The sequence below is a fragment of the Oncorhynchus gorbuscha genome, unplaced genomic scaffold (assembly GCF_021184085.1).
Source record: "Oncorhynchus gorbuscha isolate QuinsamMale2020 ecotype Even-year unplaced genomic scaffold, OgorEven_v1.0 Un_scaffold_528, whole genome shotgun sequence".
Taxonomy (NCBI): Eukaryota; Metazoa; Chordata; class Actinopteri; order Salmoniformes; family Salmonidae; genus Oncorhynchus; species Oncorhynchus gorbuscha.
In genome coordinates, this window is record NW_025745353.1 from 86202 (window position 1) to 102982 (window position 16781).

Here is a 16781-nt window from a genome sequence, read left to right on the forward strand (position 1 = left end):
GAGAGGGGTGGGTTAAGGTGGAGAGGGGTGGGTTAAGGTGGAGAGGGGTGGGTTGAGGTGGAGAGGGGTGGGTTGAGGTGGAGAGGGGTGGGTTGAGGTGGAGAGGCGTGGGTTGAGGTGGAGAGGCGTGGGTTGAGGTGGAGAGGGGTGGGTTGAGGTGGAGAGAGGTGGAGAGAGGTGGAGAGAGGTGGAGAGAGGTGGGGAGAGATGGGTTGAGGTGGGGTGGAGAGAGATGGGTTGAGGTGGAGTGGGGTGGAGAGAGATGGGTTGAGGTGGAGAGGGGTGGAGAGAGGTGGGTTGAGGTGGAGAGAGGTGGATTGAGGTGGAGAGGGGTGGGTTAAGGTGGAGAGGGGTGGGTTGAGGTGGAGAGGGGTGGGTTGAGGTGGAGAGGTGGGTTAAGGTGGAGAGGGGTGGAGGGGTGGGTTGAGGTGGAGAGGGGTGGGTTGAGGTGGAGAGGGGTGGGTTGAGGTGGAGAGGGGTGGGTTGAGGTGGAGAGGGGTGGGTTGAGGTGGAGAGGGGTGGGTTGAGGTGGAGAGGGTGGGGAGGTGGAGAGGGGTGGGTTGAGGTGGAGAGGGGTGGGTTGAGGTGGAGAGGGTGGGTTGAGGTGGAGAGGGGTGGGTTGAGGTGGAGAGGGTGGGTTGAGGTGGGGAGAGGTGGGTTGAGGTGGAGAGGGGTGGGTTGAGGTGGGAGAGGTGGGGTGGAGAGAGATGGGTTGAGGTGGAGTGGGGTGGAGAGAGATGGGTTGAGGTGGAGAGAGGTGGGTTGAGGTGGAGAGGGGTGGGTTGAGGTGGAGAGGGGTGGGTTGAGGTGGAGAGGGGTGGGTTGAGGTGGAGAGGGGTGGGTTGAGGTGGAGAGAGGTGGAGAGGTGGGGTGGAGAGAGTGGGTTGAGGTGGAGTGGGGTGGAGAGGTGGGTTGAGGTGGGTTGAGATGGAGAGAGGTGGGTTGAGATGGAGAGAGGTGGGTTGAGATGGGAGAGATGGGTTAAGGTGGAGAGGTGGGTTAAGGTGGAGAGGGGTGGGTTAAGGTGGAGAGGGGTGGGTTAAGGTGGAGAGGGGTGGGTTAAGGTGGAGAGGGGTGGGTTAAGGTGGAGAGGGGTGGGTTAAGGTGGAGAGGGGTGGGTTAAGGTGGAGAGGGGTGGGTTAAGGTGGAGAGGCGTGGGTTGAGGTGGAGAGAGGTGGAGAGAGGTGGGTTGAGATGGAGAGAGGTGGGGAGAGGTGGGTTGAGGTGGGGTTGAGGTGGGGAGAGATGGGTTGAGGTGGAGAGAGATGGGTTGAGGTGGAGGAGGTGGAGAGAGGTGGGTGGAGAGAGGTGGAGAGAGGTGGTGAGAGATGGGTTGAGGTGGGGAGAGGTGGAGAGAGTTGGGATGAGGGGTGGGTTGAGGTGGGGAGGGTGGGGAGAGATGGGTTGACGTGGAGAGAGATGGGTTGAGGTGGAGAGAGGTGGGTTGAGGTGGAGAGAGGTGGGTTGAGGTGGAGAGAGGTGGGTTGAGGTGGAGAGAGGTGAGGTGGAGAGAGGTGGAGAGAGGTGGGGAGAGGAGGTGGAGGAGGTGGAGAGAGGTGGGGAGAGGTGAGGTGGAGAGAGGTGAGTTGGGATGAGGTGGAGAGGTGGGTGGGTTGAGGTGGAGAGGGGTGGGTTGAGGTGGGGAGAGGTGGGTTAAGGTTGAGGTGGAGAGGGGATGGGTTGAGGTGGAGAGGGGTGGGTTGAGTTTGAGAGAGGTGGAGAGAGGTGGAGAGAGGTGGGATGAAGTGGGTTGAGGTGGGGAGGGTGGGTTGAGGTGGAGAGGGTGGGTTAAGGTGGAGAGGGGTGGGTTAAGGTGGAGAGGGGTGGGTTGAGGTGGAGAGGGGTGGGTTAAGGTGGAGAGAGGTGGGTTGAGGTGGAGAGAGGTGGAGAGAGAGGTGGGTTGAGGTGGAGAGAGGTGGGTTGAGGTGGAGAGAGGTGGGTTGAGGTGGAGAGAGGTGGAGAGAGATGGGTTGGGGTGGGTTAAGGTGGAGGTGGGTTGAGTTGGAGAGAGGTGGGTTAAGGTGGAGAGAGATGGAGAGAGGTGGAGAGGGTGGGTTGAGGTGGAGAGAGGTGGGTTGAGGTGGAGAGAGGTGGGTTGAGGTGGGAGAGGGTGGGTTGAGGTGGAGAGAGGTGGGGAGATGGGTGGGGTGGGAGAGAGGTGGGTTGAGGTGGAGAGAGAGGTGGGTTAAGGTGGAGAGGGAGGGTTAAGGTGGGTTGAGGTGGAGAGAGGTGGGTTAAGGTGGAGGGTGGAGAGAGGTGGGTTAAGGTGGAGAGAGAGGTGGGGGTGGAGAGGTGAGGTGGGTTAAGGTGGAGAGAGAGAGGTGGGTTGAGGTGGGAGAGAGAGGTGGGTTGAGGTGGAGAGAGATGGGTTGAGGTGGAGAGAGATGGGATGAGGTGGAGAGAGATGGGTTGAGGTGGAGAGAGTGGGATGAGGTGGGGAGAGATGGGTTGAGGTGGGAGAGATGGGTTGAGGTGGGAGAGATGGGTTGAGGTGGGAGAGATGGGTTGAGGTGGGAGAGATGGGTTGAGGGTGGAGAGAGGTGGGTTGAGGTGGGTTGAGGTGGGAGAGAGGTGGGTTGAGGTGGAGAGAGGTGGGGAGAGGTGGGTTGAGGGGTGGGTTGAGGAGAGGGGTGGGTTGAGGTGAGAGAGGGTGGGTTGAGGTGGAGAGGGTGGGTTGAGGTGGGTTGGGTGGGTTGAGGTGGAGAGGGGTGGGTTGGAGAGGTGGGAGAGAGGTGGGTTGAGGTGGGAGAGAGGTGGGTTGAGGTGAGAGAGGTGGGAGAGAGAGGTGGGTTGAGGTGGAGAGAGATGGGATGAGGTGGGAGAGATGGGTTGAGGTGGAGAGAGATGGGATGAGGTGGGGAGAGATGGGTTGAGGTGGGAGAGTGGGTTGAGGTGGAGAGAGATGGGTTGAGGTGGGAGAGAGGTTGAGGTGGGGAGAGGTGGGTTGAGGTGGAGAGAGGTGGGTTAAGGTGGAGAGAGAGGTGGGTTAAGGTGGAGAGAGGTGGGAGAGAGAGGTGGGTTAAGGTGGGAGAGGTGGGTTAAGGTGGAGAGGGGTGGGTTGAGGTGGGAGAGGTGGGTTGAGGTGGAGAGGGTGGGTTGAGGTGGAGAGAGGTGGGTTGAGGTGGAGAGAGGTGGGTTGAGGTGGAGAGAGGGGTGGGTTGAGGTGGAGAGAGGTGGGTTGAGGTGGAGAGGGGTGGGGAGGTGGGTTGAGGTGGAGAGAGGTGGGTTGTTAGGTGAGATGTGGAGAGAGGTGGGTTGAGGTGGAGAGAGGTGGGTTAAGGTGGAGAGGTGGGTTGAGGTGGGTTGAGGTGGGAGAGGTGGGTTGAGGTGGAGAGAGGTGGGTTGAGGTGGAGAGAGGTGGGTTAAGGTGGAGAGAGGTGGGTTAAGGTGGAGAGAGGTGGGTTGAGGTGGAGAGAGATGGGTTGAGGTGGAGAGAGGTGGGTTGAGGTGGAGAGAGGTGGGTTGAGGTGGAGAGAGATGGGTTGAGGTGGAGAGAGATGGGTTGAGATGGAGAGAGGTTGATCATATTTAATAACTTTGATAGGTAGATGGAGGTTTAATAATATTTAATAACTTTGATAGGTAGATGGAGGTTTAATAATATTTAATAACTTTGATGGGTAGATGGAGGTTTAATAATATTTAATAACTTTGATAGGTAGATGGAGGTTTAATAATATTTAATAACTTTGATGGGTAGATGGAGATTTAATAATATTTAATAACTTTAAGAGGTAGATGGATAGACAGGAGGTTTAATAGCTTTGATAGTAACTTAACATTAGTATTAAGTAGTGGTCAGATATTAAATAAACATTTCATATAACCACGAGGAAGAGTGTGTAGAAATATATCACATTTACAGACAGAAACGGAATATAACTGGATTATATAATATCCACAGAATAAATTGGTGTGTGGGTGGGTGTGTGTGTGTGTGTGTGTGTGTGTGTGTGTGTGTGTGTGTGTGTGTGTGTGTGTGTGTGTGTGTGTGTGTGTGTGTGTGTGTGTGTGTGTGTGTGTGGTTTCCCAGGTGGAGTTTGAGGATGGTTCCCAGGTGGTAGCTAAGCGAGAGGATGTCTATACTCTGGATGAAGACCTTCCCAAAAAGGTGAAAGGGCGACTCGTAAGTACTGTACTCGCTAAACATCTACTGGCCTGTGTGGTCCTGCATGGTTTATAGGGTGATATGATGCTATTATACACTACATGACCAAAGGTATGTGGATAGATATATACTATACTAGACTGTATAGACTCTGATCTATATACTATACTGACTGTATGGACTCTGATCTATATACTATACTAGACTGACTGTATAGACTCTGATCTATATACTATACTAGACTGACTGTATCTACTATACTAGACTGACTGTATCTACTATACTAGACTGACTGTATATACTAGACTGACTGTATAGACTCTGATCTATATACTATACTAGACTGACTGTATCTACTATACTAGACTGACTGTATATACTATACTAGACTGACTGTATAGACTCTGATCTATATACTATACTAGACTGACTGTATATACTATACTAGACTGACTGTATCTACTATACTAGACTGACTGTATCTACTATACTAGACTGACTGTATCTACTATACTAGACTGACTGTATCTACTATACTAGACTGACTGTATCTACTAGACTGACTGTATCTACTAGACTGACTGTATCTACTATACTAGACTGACTGTATCTACTATACTAGACTGACTGTATCTACTATACTAGACTGACTGTATCTACTAGACTGACTTTATCTACTATACTAGACTGACTGTATATACTATACTAGACTGACTGTATCTACCAGTCTGACTGTATCTACTAGACTGACTGTATCTACTATACTAGACTGACTGTATCTACTATACTAGACTGACTGTATATACTATACTAGACTGACTGTATTTACTATACTAGACTGACTGTATCTACTATACTAGACTGACTGTATCTATACTAGACTGACTGTATCTACTATACTAGACTGACTGTATCTACTATACTAGACTGACTGTATCTACTATACTAGACTGACTGTATCTACTATACTAGACTGACTGTATCTACTATACTAGACTGACTGTATCTACTATACTAGACTGACTGTATCTACTATACTAGACTGACTGTATCTACTAGACTGACTGTATATACTATACTGACTGTATCTACCAGACTGACTGTATCTACTAGACTGACTGTATCTACTAGACTGACTGTATCTACTACACTAGACTGACTGTATATACTATACTAGACTGACTGTATATACTATACTAGACTGGCTGTATCTACTATACTAGACTGGCTGTATCTACTATACTAGACTGACTGTATCTACTATACTAGACTGACTGTATCTACTAGACTGACTGTATCTACTATACTAGACTGACTGTATCTACTATACTAGACTGACTGTATATACTATACTAGACTGACTGTATCTACTATACTAGACTGACTGTATCTACTAGACTAGACTGACTGTATCTACTAGACTAGACTGACTGTATCTACTATACTAGACTGACTGTATCTACTATACTAGACTGACTGTATCTACTATACTAGACTGACTGTATATACTATACTAGACTGACTGTATATACTAGACTGACTGTATCTACTATACTAGACTGACTGTATCTACTATACTAGACTGACTGTATCTACTATACTAGACTGACTGTATATACTAGACTGACTGTATCTACTATACTAGACTGACTGTATCTACTAGACTGACTGTATCTACTATACTAGACTGACTGTATCTACTATACTAGACTGACTGTATCTACTATACTGACTGTATCTACTATACTAGACTGACTGTATCTACTATACTAGACTGACTGTATATACTATACTAGACTGACTGTATCTACTAGACTGACTGTATCTACTAGACTGACTGTATCTACTATACTAGACTGACTGTATCTACTATACTAGACTGACTGTATATACTATACTAGACTGACTGTATATACTATACTGACTGTATCTACTATACTAGACTGACTGTATCTACTATACTGACTGTATATACTATACTAGGCTGACTGTATCTACTATACTAGACTGACTGTATATACTAGACTGACTGTATCTACTAGACTAGACTGACTGTATCTACTAGACTAGACTGACTGTATCTACTATACTAGACTGACTGTATCTACTATACTAGACTGACTGTATATACTATACTAGACTGACTGTATCTACTATACTAGACTGACTGTATCTACTATACTAGACTGACTGTATCTACTATACTAGACTGACTGTATATACTATACTAGACTGACTGTATCTACTATACTAGACTGACTGTATCTACTATACCAGACTGACTGTATCTACTATACTAGACTGACTGTATCTACTATACTGACTGTATATACTATACTAGACTGACTGTATCTACTATACCAGACTGACTGTATCTACTATACTAGACTGACTGTATCTACTAGACTGACTGTATCTACTAGACTGACTGTATCTACTAGACTGACTGTATCTACTATACTAGACTGACTGTATATACTAGACTGACTGTATATACTAGACTGACTGTATCTACTAGACTGACTGTATATACTAGACTGACTGTATATACTATACTAGACTGACTGTATATACTATACTAGACTGACTGTATATACTATACTAGACTGACTGTATATACTATACTAGACTGACTGTATCTACTATACTAGACTGACTGTATCTACTATACTAGACTGACTGTATCTACTATACTAGACTGACTGTATCTACTAGACTGACTGTATCTACTATACTAGACTGACTGTATCTACTAGACTGACTGTATCTACTATACTAGACTGACTGTATCTACTGTACTAGACTGACTGTATCTACTATACTAGACTGACTGTATATACTATACTAGACTGACTGTATATACTATACTAGACTGACTGTATCTACTATACCAGACTGACTGTATCTACTATACTAGACTGACTGTATCTACTATACTAGACTGACTGTATCTACTATACTAGACTGACTGTATCTACTAGACTGACTGTATCTACTAGACTGACTGTATATACTAGACTGACTGTATCTACTATACTAGACTGACTGTATCTACTATACTAGACTGACTGTATCTACTATACTAGACTGACTGTATCTACTATACTAGACTGACTGTATCTACTATACTAGACTGACTGACTGTATCTACTATACTAGACTGACTGTATTTACTATACTAGACTGACTGTATCTACTATACTAGACTGACTGTATATACTATACTAGACTGACTGTATATACTATACTGACTGTATCTACTAGACTGGCTGTATTTACTATACTAGACTGACTGTATCTACTATACTAGACTGACTGTATCTACTAGACTGACTGTATATACTATACTAGACTGACTGTATATACTAGACTGACTGTATCTACTAGACTAGACTGACTGTATCTACTAGACTAGACTGACTGTATCTACTATACTAGACTGACTGTATCTACTATACTAGACTGACTGTATCTACTATACTAGACTGACTGTATCTACTAGACTGACTGTATCTACTAGACTGACTGTATCTACTAGACTGACTGTATCTACTATACTAGACTGACTGTATATACTATACTAGACTGACTGTATCTACTATACTAGACTGACTGTATCTACTATACTAGACTGACTGTATCTACTATACTAGACTGACTGTATATACTATACTGACTGTATCTACTAGACTGGCTGTATTTACTATACTAGACTGACTGTATCTACTATACTAGACTGACTGTATATACTATACTAGACTGACTGTATATACTATACTGACTGTATCTACTAGACTGGCTGTATTTACTATACTAGACTGACTGTATCTACTAGACTGACTGTATATACTATACTAGACTGACTGTATATACTAGACTGACTGTATCTACTAGACTAGACTGACTGTATCTACTATACTAGACTGACTGTATCTACTATACTAGACTGACTGTATCTACTATACTAGACTGACTGTATCTACTATACTAGACTGACTGTATCTACTAGACTAGACTGACTGTATCTACTAGACTAGACTGACTGTATCTACTAGACTAGACTGACTGTATCTACTAGACTAGACTGACTGTATCTACTATACTAGACTGACTGTATCTACTATAGACTAGACTGACTGTATCTACTAGACTGACTGTATCTACTATACTAGACTGACTGTATCTACTATACTAGACTGACTGTATCTACTAGACTGACTGTATATACTAGACTGACTGTATCTACTATACTAGACTGACTGTATCTACTATACTAGACTGACTGTATCTACTAGACTGACTGTATCTACTAGACTGACTGTATCTACTAGACTGACTGTATATACTAGACTGACTGTATCTACTAGACTGACTGTATATACTATACTAGACTGACTGTATATACTATACTAGACTGACTGTATCTACTAGACTGACTGTATATACTATACTAGACTGACTGTATATACTAGACTGACTGTATCTACTAGACTAGACTGACTGTATCTACTATACTAGACTGACTGTATCTACTATACTAGACTGACTGTATCTACTATACTAGACTGACTGTATCTACTATACTAGACTGACTGTATCTACTATACTAGACTGACTGTATCTACTAGACTGACTGTATCTACTAGACTGACTGTATCTACTATACTAGACTGACTGTATCTACTATACTAGACTGACTGTATCTACTATACTAGACTGACTGTATCTACTATACTAGACTGACTGTATCTACTATACTAGACTGACTGTATACTAGACTGACTGTATATACTATACTGACTGTATCTACTAGACTGGCTGTATTTACTATACTAGACTGACTGTATCTACTATACTAGACTGACTGTATATACTATACTAGACTGACTGTATATACTATACTGACTGTATCTACTAGACTGGCTGTATTTACTATACTAGACTGACTGTATCTACTAGACTGACTGTATATACTATACTAGACTGACTGTATATACTAGACTGACTGTATCTACTAGACTAGACTGACTGTATCTACTATACTAGACTGACTGTATCTACTATACTAGACTGACTGTATCTACTATACTAGACTGACTGTATCTACTATACTAGACTGACTGTATCTACTAGACTAGACTGACTGTATCTACTAGACTAGACTGACTGTATCTACTAGACTAGACTGACTGTATCTACTAGACTAGACTGACTGTATCTACTATACTAGACTGACTGTATCTACTATACTAGACTGACTGTATCTACTAGACTGACTGTATCTACTATACTAGACTGACTGTATCTACTATACTAGACTGACTGTATCTACTAGACTGACTGTATATACTAGACTGACTGTATCTACTATACTAGACTGACTGTATCTACTATACTAGACTGACTGTATCTACTAGACTGACTGTATCTACTAGACTGACTGTATCTACTAGACTGACTGTATATACTAGACTGACTGTATCTACTAGACTGACTGTATATACTATACTAGACTGACTGTATATACTATACTAGACTGACTGTATATACTAGACTGACTGTATCTACTATACTAGACTGACTGTATCTACTATACTAGACTGACTGTATCTACTAGACTGACTGTATCTACTAGACTGACTGTATCTACTATACTAGACTGACTGTATCTACTAGACTGACTGTATCTACTATACTAGACTGACTGTATCTACTATACTAGACTGACTGTATCTACTATACTAGACTGACTGTATCTACTAGACTGACTGTATCTACTAGACTGACTGTATCTACTATACTAGACTGACTGTATCTACTATACTAGACTGACTGTATCTACTATACTAGACTGACTGTATCTACTATACTAGACTGACTGTATCTACTAGACTGACTGTATCTACTAGACTGACTGTATCTACTATACTAGACTGACTGTATCTACTATACTAGACTGACTGTATATACTAGACTGACTGTATATACTATACTAGACTGACTGTATATACTATACTAGACTGACTGTATATACTATACTAGACTGACTGTATATACTATACTAGACTGACTGTATCTACTATACTAGACTGTATCTACTATACTAGACTGACTGTATCTACTAGACTGACTGTATCTACTATACTAGACTGACTGTATCTACTAGACTGACTGTATCTACTATACTAGACTGACTGTATCTACTATACTAGACTGACTGTATCTACTATACTAGACTGACTGTATCTACTATACTAGACTGACTGTATCTACTATACTAGACTGACTGTATCTACTATACTAGACTGACTGTATATACTATACTAGACTGACTGTATATACTAGACTGACTGTATCTACTAGACTGACTATCTACTATACTATACTGACTGTATCTACTATACTAGACTGACTGTATATACTAGACTGACTGTATCTACTATACTAGACTGACTGTATATACTATACCAGACTGACTGTATCTACTATACTAGACTGACTGTATCTACTATACTGACTGTATCTACTATACCGACTGTATCTACTATACTAGACTGGCTGTATCTACTATACTAGACTGACTGTATCTACTATACTAGACTGACTGTATATACTATACTGACTGTATCTACTATACTAGACTGACTGTATATACTATACTATACTGACTGTATCTACTATACTGACTGTATCTACTATACCGACTGTATCTACTATACTAGACTGGCTGTATCTACTATACTAGACTGACTGTATCTACTATACTAGACTGACTGTATATACAAGACTGACTGTATCTACTATACTAGACTGACTGTATATACTATACTAGACTGACTGTATATACTAGACTGACTGTATCTACTAGACTGACTGTATCTACTATACTATACTGACTGTATCTACTATACTATACTGACTGTATCTACTATACTAGACTGACTGTATATACTAGACTGACTGTATCTACTATACTAGACTGACTGTATATACTATACCAGACTGACTGTATCTACTATACTAGACTGACTGTATCTACTATACTAGACTGACTGTATCTACTATACTGACTGTATCTACTATACTAGACTGACTGTATATACTATACTATACTGACTGTATCTACTATACTGACTGTATCTACTATACTGACTGTATCTACTATACTAGACTGGCTGTATCTACTATACTAGACTGACTGTATCTACTATACTAGACTGACTGTATATACTAGACTGACTGTATCTACTATACTAGACTGACTGTATCTACTATACTAGACTGACTGTATCTACTATACTAGACTGACTGTATCTACTATACTAGACTGACTGTATCTACTATACTAGACTGACTGTATATACTATACTAGACTGACTGTATCTACTATACTAGACTGACTGTATATACTATACTAGACTGACTGTATCTACTATACTAGACTGACTGTATCTACTAGACTGACTGTATCTACTAGACTGACTGTATCTACTATACTAGACTGACTGTATCTACTATACTAGACTGACTGTATCTACTATACTAGACTGACTGTATCTACTATACTAGACTGACTGTATCTACTATACTAGACTGACTGTATATACTAGACTGACTGTATCTACTAGACTGGCTGTATTTACTATATGGACTCTGTATGGACTCTGATCTATGTACCACATTTGTACCTGTATGTTTATCACCTTCTCTCTCTCCTCTCTCTCCTCCCTCTCCTCTCTCTCCTCTCTCTCTCTCTCTCTCTCTCTCTCTCTCTCTCTCCTCTCTCTCTCCTCTCTCTCTCCTCTCTCTCCTCTCTCTCCTCTCTCTCTCTCCTCTCTCTCTCTCCTCTCTCTCTCCTCTCTCTCTCTCTCTCTCTCCTCTCTCTCTCCTCCCTCTCCTCCCTCTCTCCTCCCTCTCCTCCCTCTCCTCCCTCTCTCCTCCCCTCTCCTCCTCCCTCTTTCTTCTCCTCCCTCTCCTCCCTCTCTTTCTTCTCCTCCCCTCTTTCTTCTCCTCCCTCTCCTCTCTCTTTCTTCTCCTCCCTCTCCTCCCTCTCCTCCCTCTCCTTCCTCTCCTCCCTCTCCTTCCTCTCCTCCCTCTCCTCCCTCTCCTTCCTCTCCTCCCTCTCCTCTCCCTCTCCTCTCCCTCTCCTCTCTCTCCTCCCTCTCCTTCTCTCCTCCCTCTCCTTCTCTCCTCCCTCTCCTTCTCTCCTCCCTCTCCTTATCTACTCCCTCTCCTCCCTCTCCTCCCTCTCCTTCTCTCCTTCTCTCCTTCTCTCCTTCTCTCCTCCCTCTCCTTCTCTCCTCCCTCTCCTTCTCTCCTCCCTCCTCTCCTTCTCTCCTCCCTCTCCTCCCTCTCCTTCTCTCCTCCTCTCCTCCCTCTCCTCCCTCTCATCTCTCTCCTCCCTCTCCTCTCTCCTCTCTCTCCTCCCTCTGTCCTCCCTCTGTCCTCCCTCTGTCCTCCCTCTGTCCTCCCTCTGTCCTCCCTCTCTTTCTTCTCCTCCCTCTCTCTCTCTTCTCCTCCCTCTCTTTTCTCCTCCCTCTCCTTCTCTCCTCCCTCTCCTTTCTCTCCTCCCTCTCTCCTCTCTCTCCTCCCTCTGTCCTCCCTCTGTCCTCCCTCTCCTCCCTCTCTTTCTCCTCTCCTCCCTCTCTTTCTCTCTCCCTCCCTCTCCCTCTCCTCTCCTCTCTCCTCCCCTCTCCCTCTCTCCTCCCTCTCCTTCTCTCTCCCCTCTCTCCTTATCTCCTCCCCTCTCCTTATCTCCTCCCTCTCCTTCTCTCCTCCCTCTCCCCTCTCTCCTCCCTCTCTCCTTCTCTCCTCCCTTTCCTTCTCTCCTCCCTCTCCTCTCTCCTTCTCTCCTCCCTCTCCCCTCTCTCCTTCTCTCCTCCCTCTCCTCTCTCCCTCTCTCTCCTTCTCTCTCCCCTCTCCTTCTCTCCTCCCTCTCCTTCTCTCCTCCCTCTCCTCCCTCTCTCCTCCCTCTCTCCTCTCTCTCTCTCCTTCTCTCCTCTCTCTCCTCTCTCTCTCCTCCCTCTCCTCTCCTTCTCTCTCCTCTCTCTCCTCTCCTCCCTCTCCTTCTCTCCAGTCGACGGCCTCCAGCATGCGTTTCCAGGACGCCTTCTTCACGACCCAGGGAGAGAGGAAGAGACAGAGAACGCCCAACTCCCGTTTCCAGAAAGACTATGTGGCCCTCCCAGGCCTCCTTACCGCCAGCCAGAGCACATGGGAACCCCGCAGTCCTAAAGGGAAATGATAGAGGGGTGGAGAGGTGGTTGGAGTGATGACAAATGAATGCACTGATGTATGTATGTGTGCGTGGGTGTAGCTGTGGGATGTGAAGGTGTGTGTGTGTGTGTGTGTGTGTGTGTGTGTGTGTGTGTGTGTGTGTGGGGGGGGGGGTAGGAAAGAGGGCTGGGCAGAGGACAATTTTGATTGGACTGTATTGTCCTGAAGAAAGGTTATCATGTGTTGTGGTGGTTACCCAGTGCTTTCTCATAAGTCGGGGAATTTAAAACAACGACAACAAATATTTGTCACCTGAGTTGCGTTTTTTTTTTTTATAATAAAAAGACAAACACACGTTTTTCTTTGTATATTTACAAAAACAAACAGAGCTTATTTTTTCTTCTTTCTAAACAACCCTACAATACAATGGAATCTGTTGTAATCTACATGAGGATTTGGAATCTGTTGTGTCTACATGGAATCTGTTGTGTCTACATGAGGATTTGGAATCTGTTGTATCTACATGAGGATTTGGAATCTGTTGTATCTACATGAGGATTTGGAATCTGTTGTGTCTACATGAGGATTTGGAATCTGTTGTATCTACATGGAATCTGTTGTATCTACATGGAATCTGTTGTATCTACATGGAATCTGTTGTATCTACATGAGGATTTGGAATCTGTTGTATCTACATGGAATCTGTTGTAATCTACATGGAATCTGTTGTAATCTACATGAGGATTTAGAATCTGTTGTGTCTACATGAGGATTTGGAATCTGTTGTGTCTACATGAGGATTTGGAATCTGTTGTATCTACATGGAATCTGTTGTAATCTACATGGAATCTGTTGTAATCTACATGAGGATTTAGAATCTGTTGTGTCTACATGAGGATTTGGAATCTGTTGTGTCTACATGAGGATTTGGAATCTGTTGTGTCTACATGAGGATTTGGAATCTGTTGTATCTACATGAGGATTTATTTTTAATATAAATGCATCCCCAGTCCCCAAATGGCACCCTATTCCCTATATACTGTGCCCTGGTTTGAAAGTAGTGCACTTCTATAAGGGAATAGGGTGCTATTTGGGAGGCTGTCCCAGTGTTTTCCCTCTCCGCATGTCAGCTGTCGTGTCTGCTACTTCTCCACGGCCGCGTCTCCATACTCTCAGAGCGGCTTCCTCTCCTCATGTCCTTGTATACTCGTCTCCTTTCCTTGTATCCTCCATTTCACACTGACCCGAAAGGACTGGACAGGTGAAGGCGAACACACGAAAGACATCGGCCGTTTTTGATATTGCTTTAATTTGTCTGGGTCTTGATCAGATCAGTGCAGATTAAGTAGAGGAGTTGAGGAAAAAGGAGACGAGAAGAGGAAGCAACCAGAGTTGCTACTGTCGCTGTGTTGAATAAAAAACACGGTGATCTAATTATTTAATTTAATATTTGTATTTATTTTGGGGGCTTTCAAAAAAGTATTGCTAACTGCTGTAAGGAAAACAATAAATAAATTCCATGTCCTGCTTTGTTTGTTTTGATTTGATGAGGCAGGAGTGAGCGTGTTGTATAGGTAGAATGAATGATTTGATGAGGCAGGAGTGAGCGTGATGTATAGGTAGAATGAATGATTTGATGAGGCAGGAGTGAGCGTGTTGTTGTATAGGTAGAATGAATGATTTGACGAGGCAGGAGTGAGCGTGTTGTATAGGTAGAATGAATGATTTGATGAGGCAGGAGTGAGTGTGTTGTATAGGTAGAATGAATGATTTGATGAGGCAGGAGTGAGCGTGTTGTATAGGTAGAATGAATGATTTGATGAGGCAGGAGTGAGCGTGATGTATAGGTAGAATGAATGATTTGATGAGGCAGGAGTGAGTGTGTTGTATAGGTAGAATGAAGAGCCTTGACTGGGGTTAGAACCTACAACCATGCTGCAGAGCCTTGACTGGGGTTAGAACCTACAACCATGCTGCAGAGCCTTGACTGGGGTTAGAACCTACAACCATGCTGCAGAGCCTTGACTGGGGTTAGAACCTACAACCATGCTGCAGAGCCTTGACTGGGGTTAGAACCTACAACCATGCTGCAGAGCCTTGACTGGGGTTAGAACCTACAACCATGCTGCAGATCCTTGACTGGGGTTAGAACCTACAACCATGCTGCAGATCCTTGACTGGGGTTAGAACCTACAACCATGCTGCAGAGCCTTGACTGGGGTTAGAACCTACAACCATTCTCCAGAGAGTCTTGCTCAGGGTTGGAGCCTACAACTCCTTTCTTATGGAGCACCCCCAGACAGAGATGCCAGAGTCCTGAGGCTGTCACTCACTCTCAAGCTTGGTTCAAGTCATGAGCTTGTCATTTTTGGCCCCTCCCCATTTCTTCATGACAAATGTCGTCAGAGATCTGCTCCAGGTGTAAAGGAGCTATTGGCTTTGTGTTTTGGCTCTTGCCCCTGAAGTGTAGGGTTGCCGGGACAGGGTTGATCAGTGTGGTTCCAGCTCTCACAGATGTTTCTCAAATTTCAAAGTGTTTTATTTAATGTTGAATGTTTTCTGTTGAGGTTAAGGCATTAACTCTGAATGTTTTATGTTAAGGTTAAGGCATTAACTCTGAATGTTTTATGTTAAGGTTAAGGCATTAACTCTGAATGTTTTATGTTAAGGTTAAGTTCGGGCAATAACTCCGAATGGTAAGGGTTAATGTTTGGGATAGGTTTTAAAACAAAAAATATCAAAAACAAATTTATATTGCTGGATTCAAACGTGCAACTTTTGGAATCAGAGGCAGACGAAAACCTACTTTGAAGGTAACAGCGCTCACTGTTGCCCCCTAGTGGTCGCTCACTGTTGCCCCCTAGTGGTCACTCACTGTTGCCCCCTAGTGGTCGCTCACTGTTGCCCCCTAGTGGTCGCTCACTGTTGCCCCCTAGTTGCCGCTCACTGTTGCCCCCCGCTCACTGTTGCCCCTAGTGGCCGCTCACTGTTGCCCCTAGTGGCCGCTCACTGTTGCCCCTAGTGGCCGCTCACTGTTGCCCCTAGTGGCCGCTCACTGTTGCCCCTAGTGGCCAGGTTCCATGTATCACAGTTGACCTGGCTGTGCAGGGACACTGACAGGGAATACGGACTCGTATCACAGTTGACCTGGCTGTGCAGGGACTGTTGACAGGGAATAGGGACTCGTATCACAGTTGACCTGGCTGTGCAGGGACACTGACAGGGAATAGTGGACTCGTATCACAGTTGACCTGGCTGTGCAGGGACAGTGACAGGGGTAGGGACTCGTATCACAGTTGACCTGGCTGTGCAGGGACACTGACAGGGAATACGGACTCGTATCACAGTTGACCTGGCTGTGCAGGGACACTGACAGGGAATAGGGACTCGTATCACAGTTGACCTGGCTGTGCAGGGACACTGACAGGGAATAGGGACTCGTATCACAGTTGACCTG

General features: G+C 44.5%; 1 protein-coding gene across 1 annotated transcript in view; it reads left to right on the forward strand.

The window, feature by feature from the left end:
- Positions 1 to 13493, forward strand: part of LOC124018471 (lysine-specific demethylase 4C-like) — a 67245-nt gene extending 53752 nt beyond the window's left edge. Inside the window, 2 exon segments of the mRNA XM_046333800.1 lie at positions 4034 to 4126; positions 13185 to 13493. Of these exon segments, the coding sequence (XP_046189756.1) occupies positions 4034 to 4126; positions 13185 to 13352 (261 nt within the window). The 3' untranslated portion in view covers positions 13353 to 13493.
- Positions 13494 to 16781: the final 3288 nt, after the last annotated feature.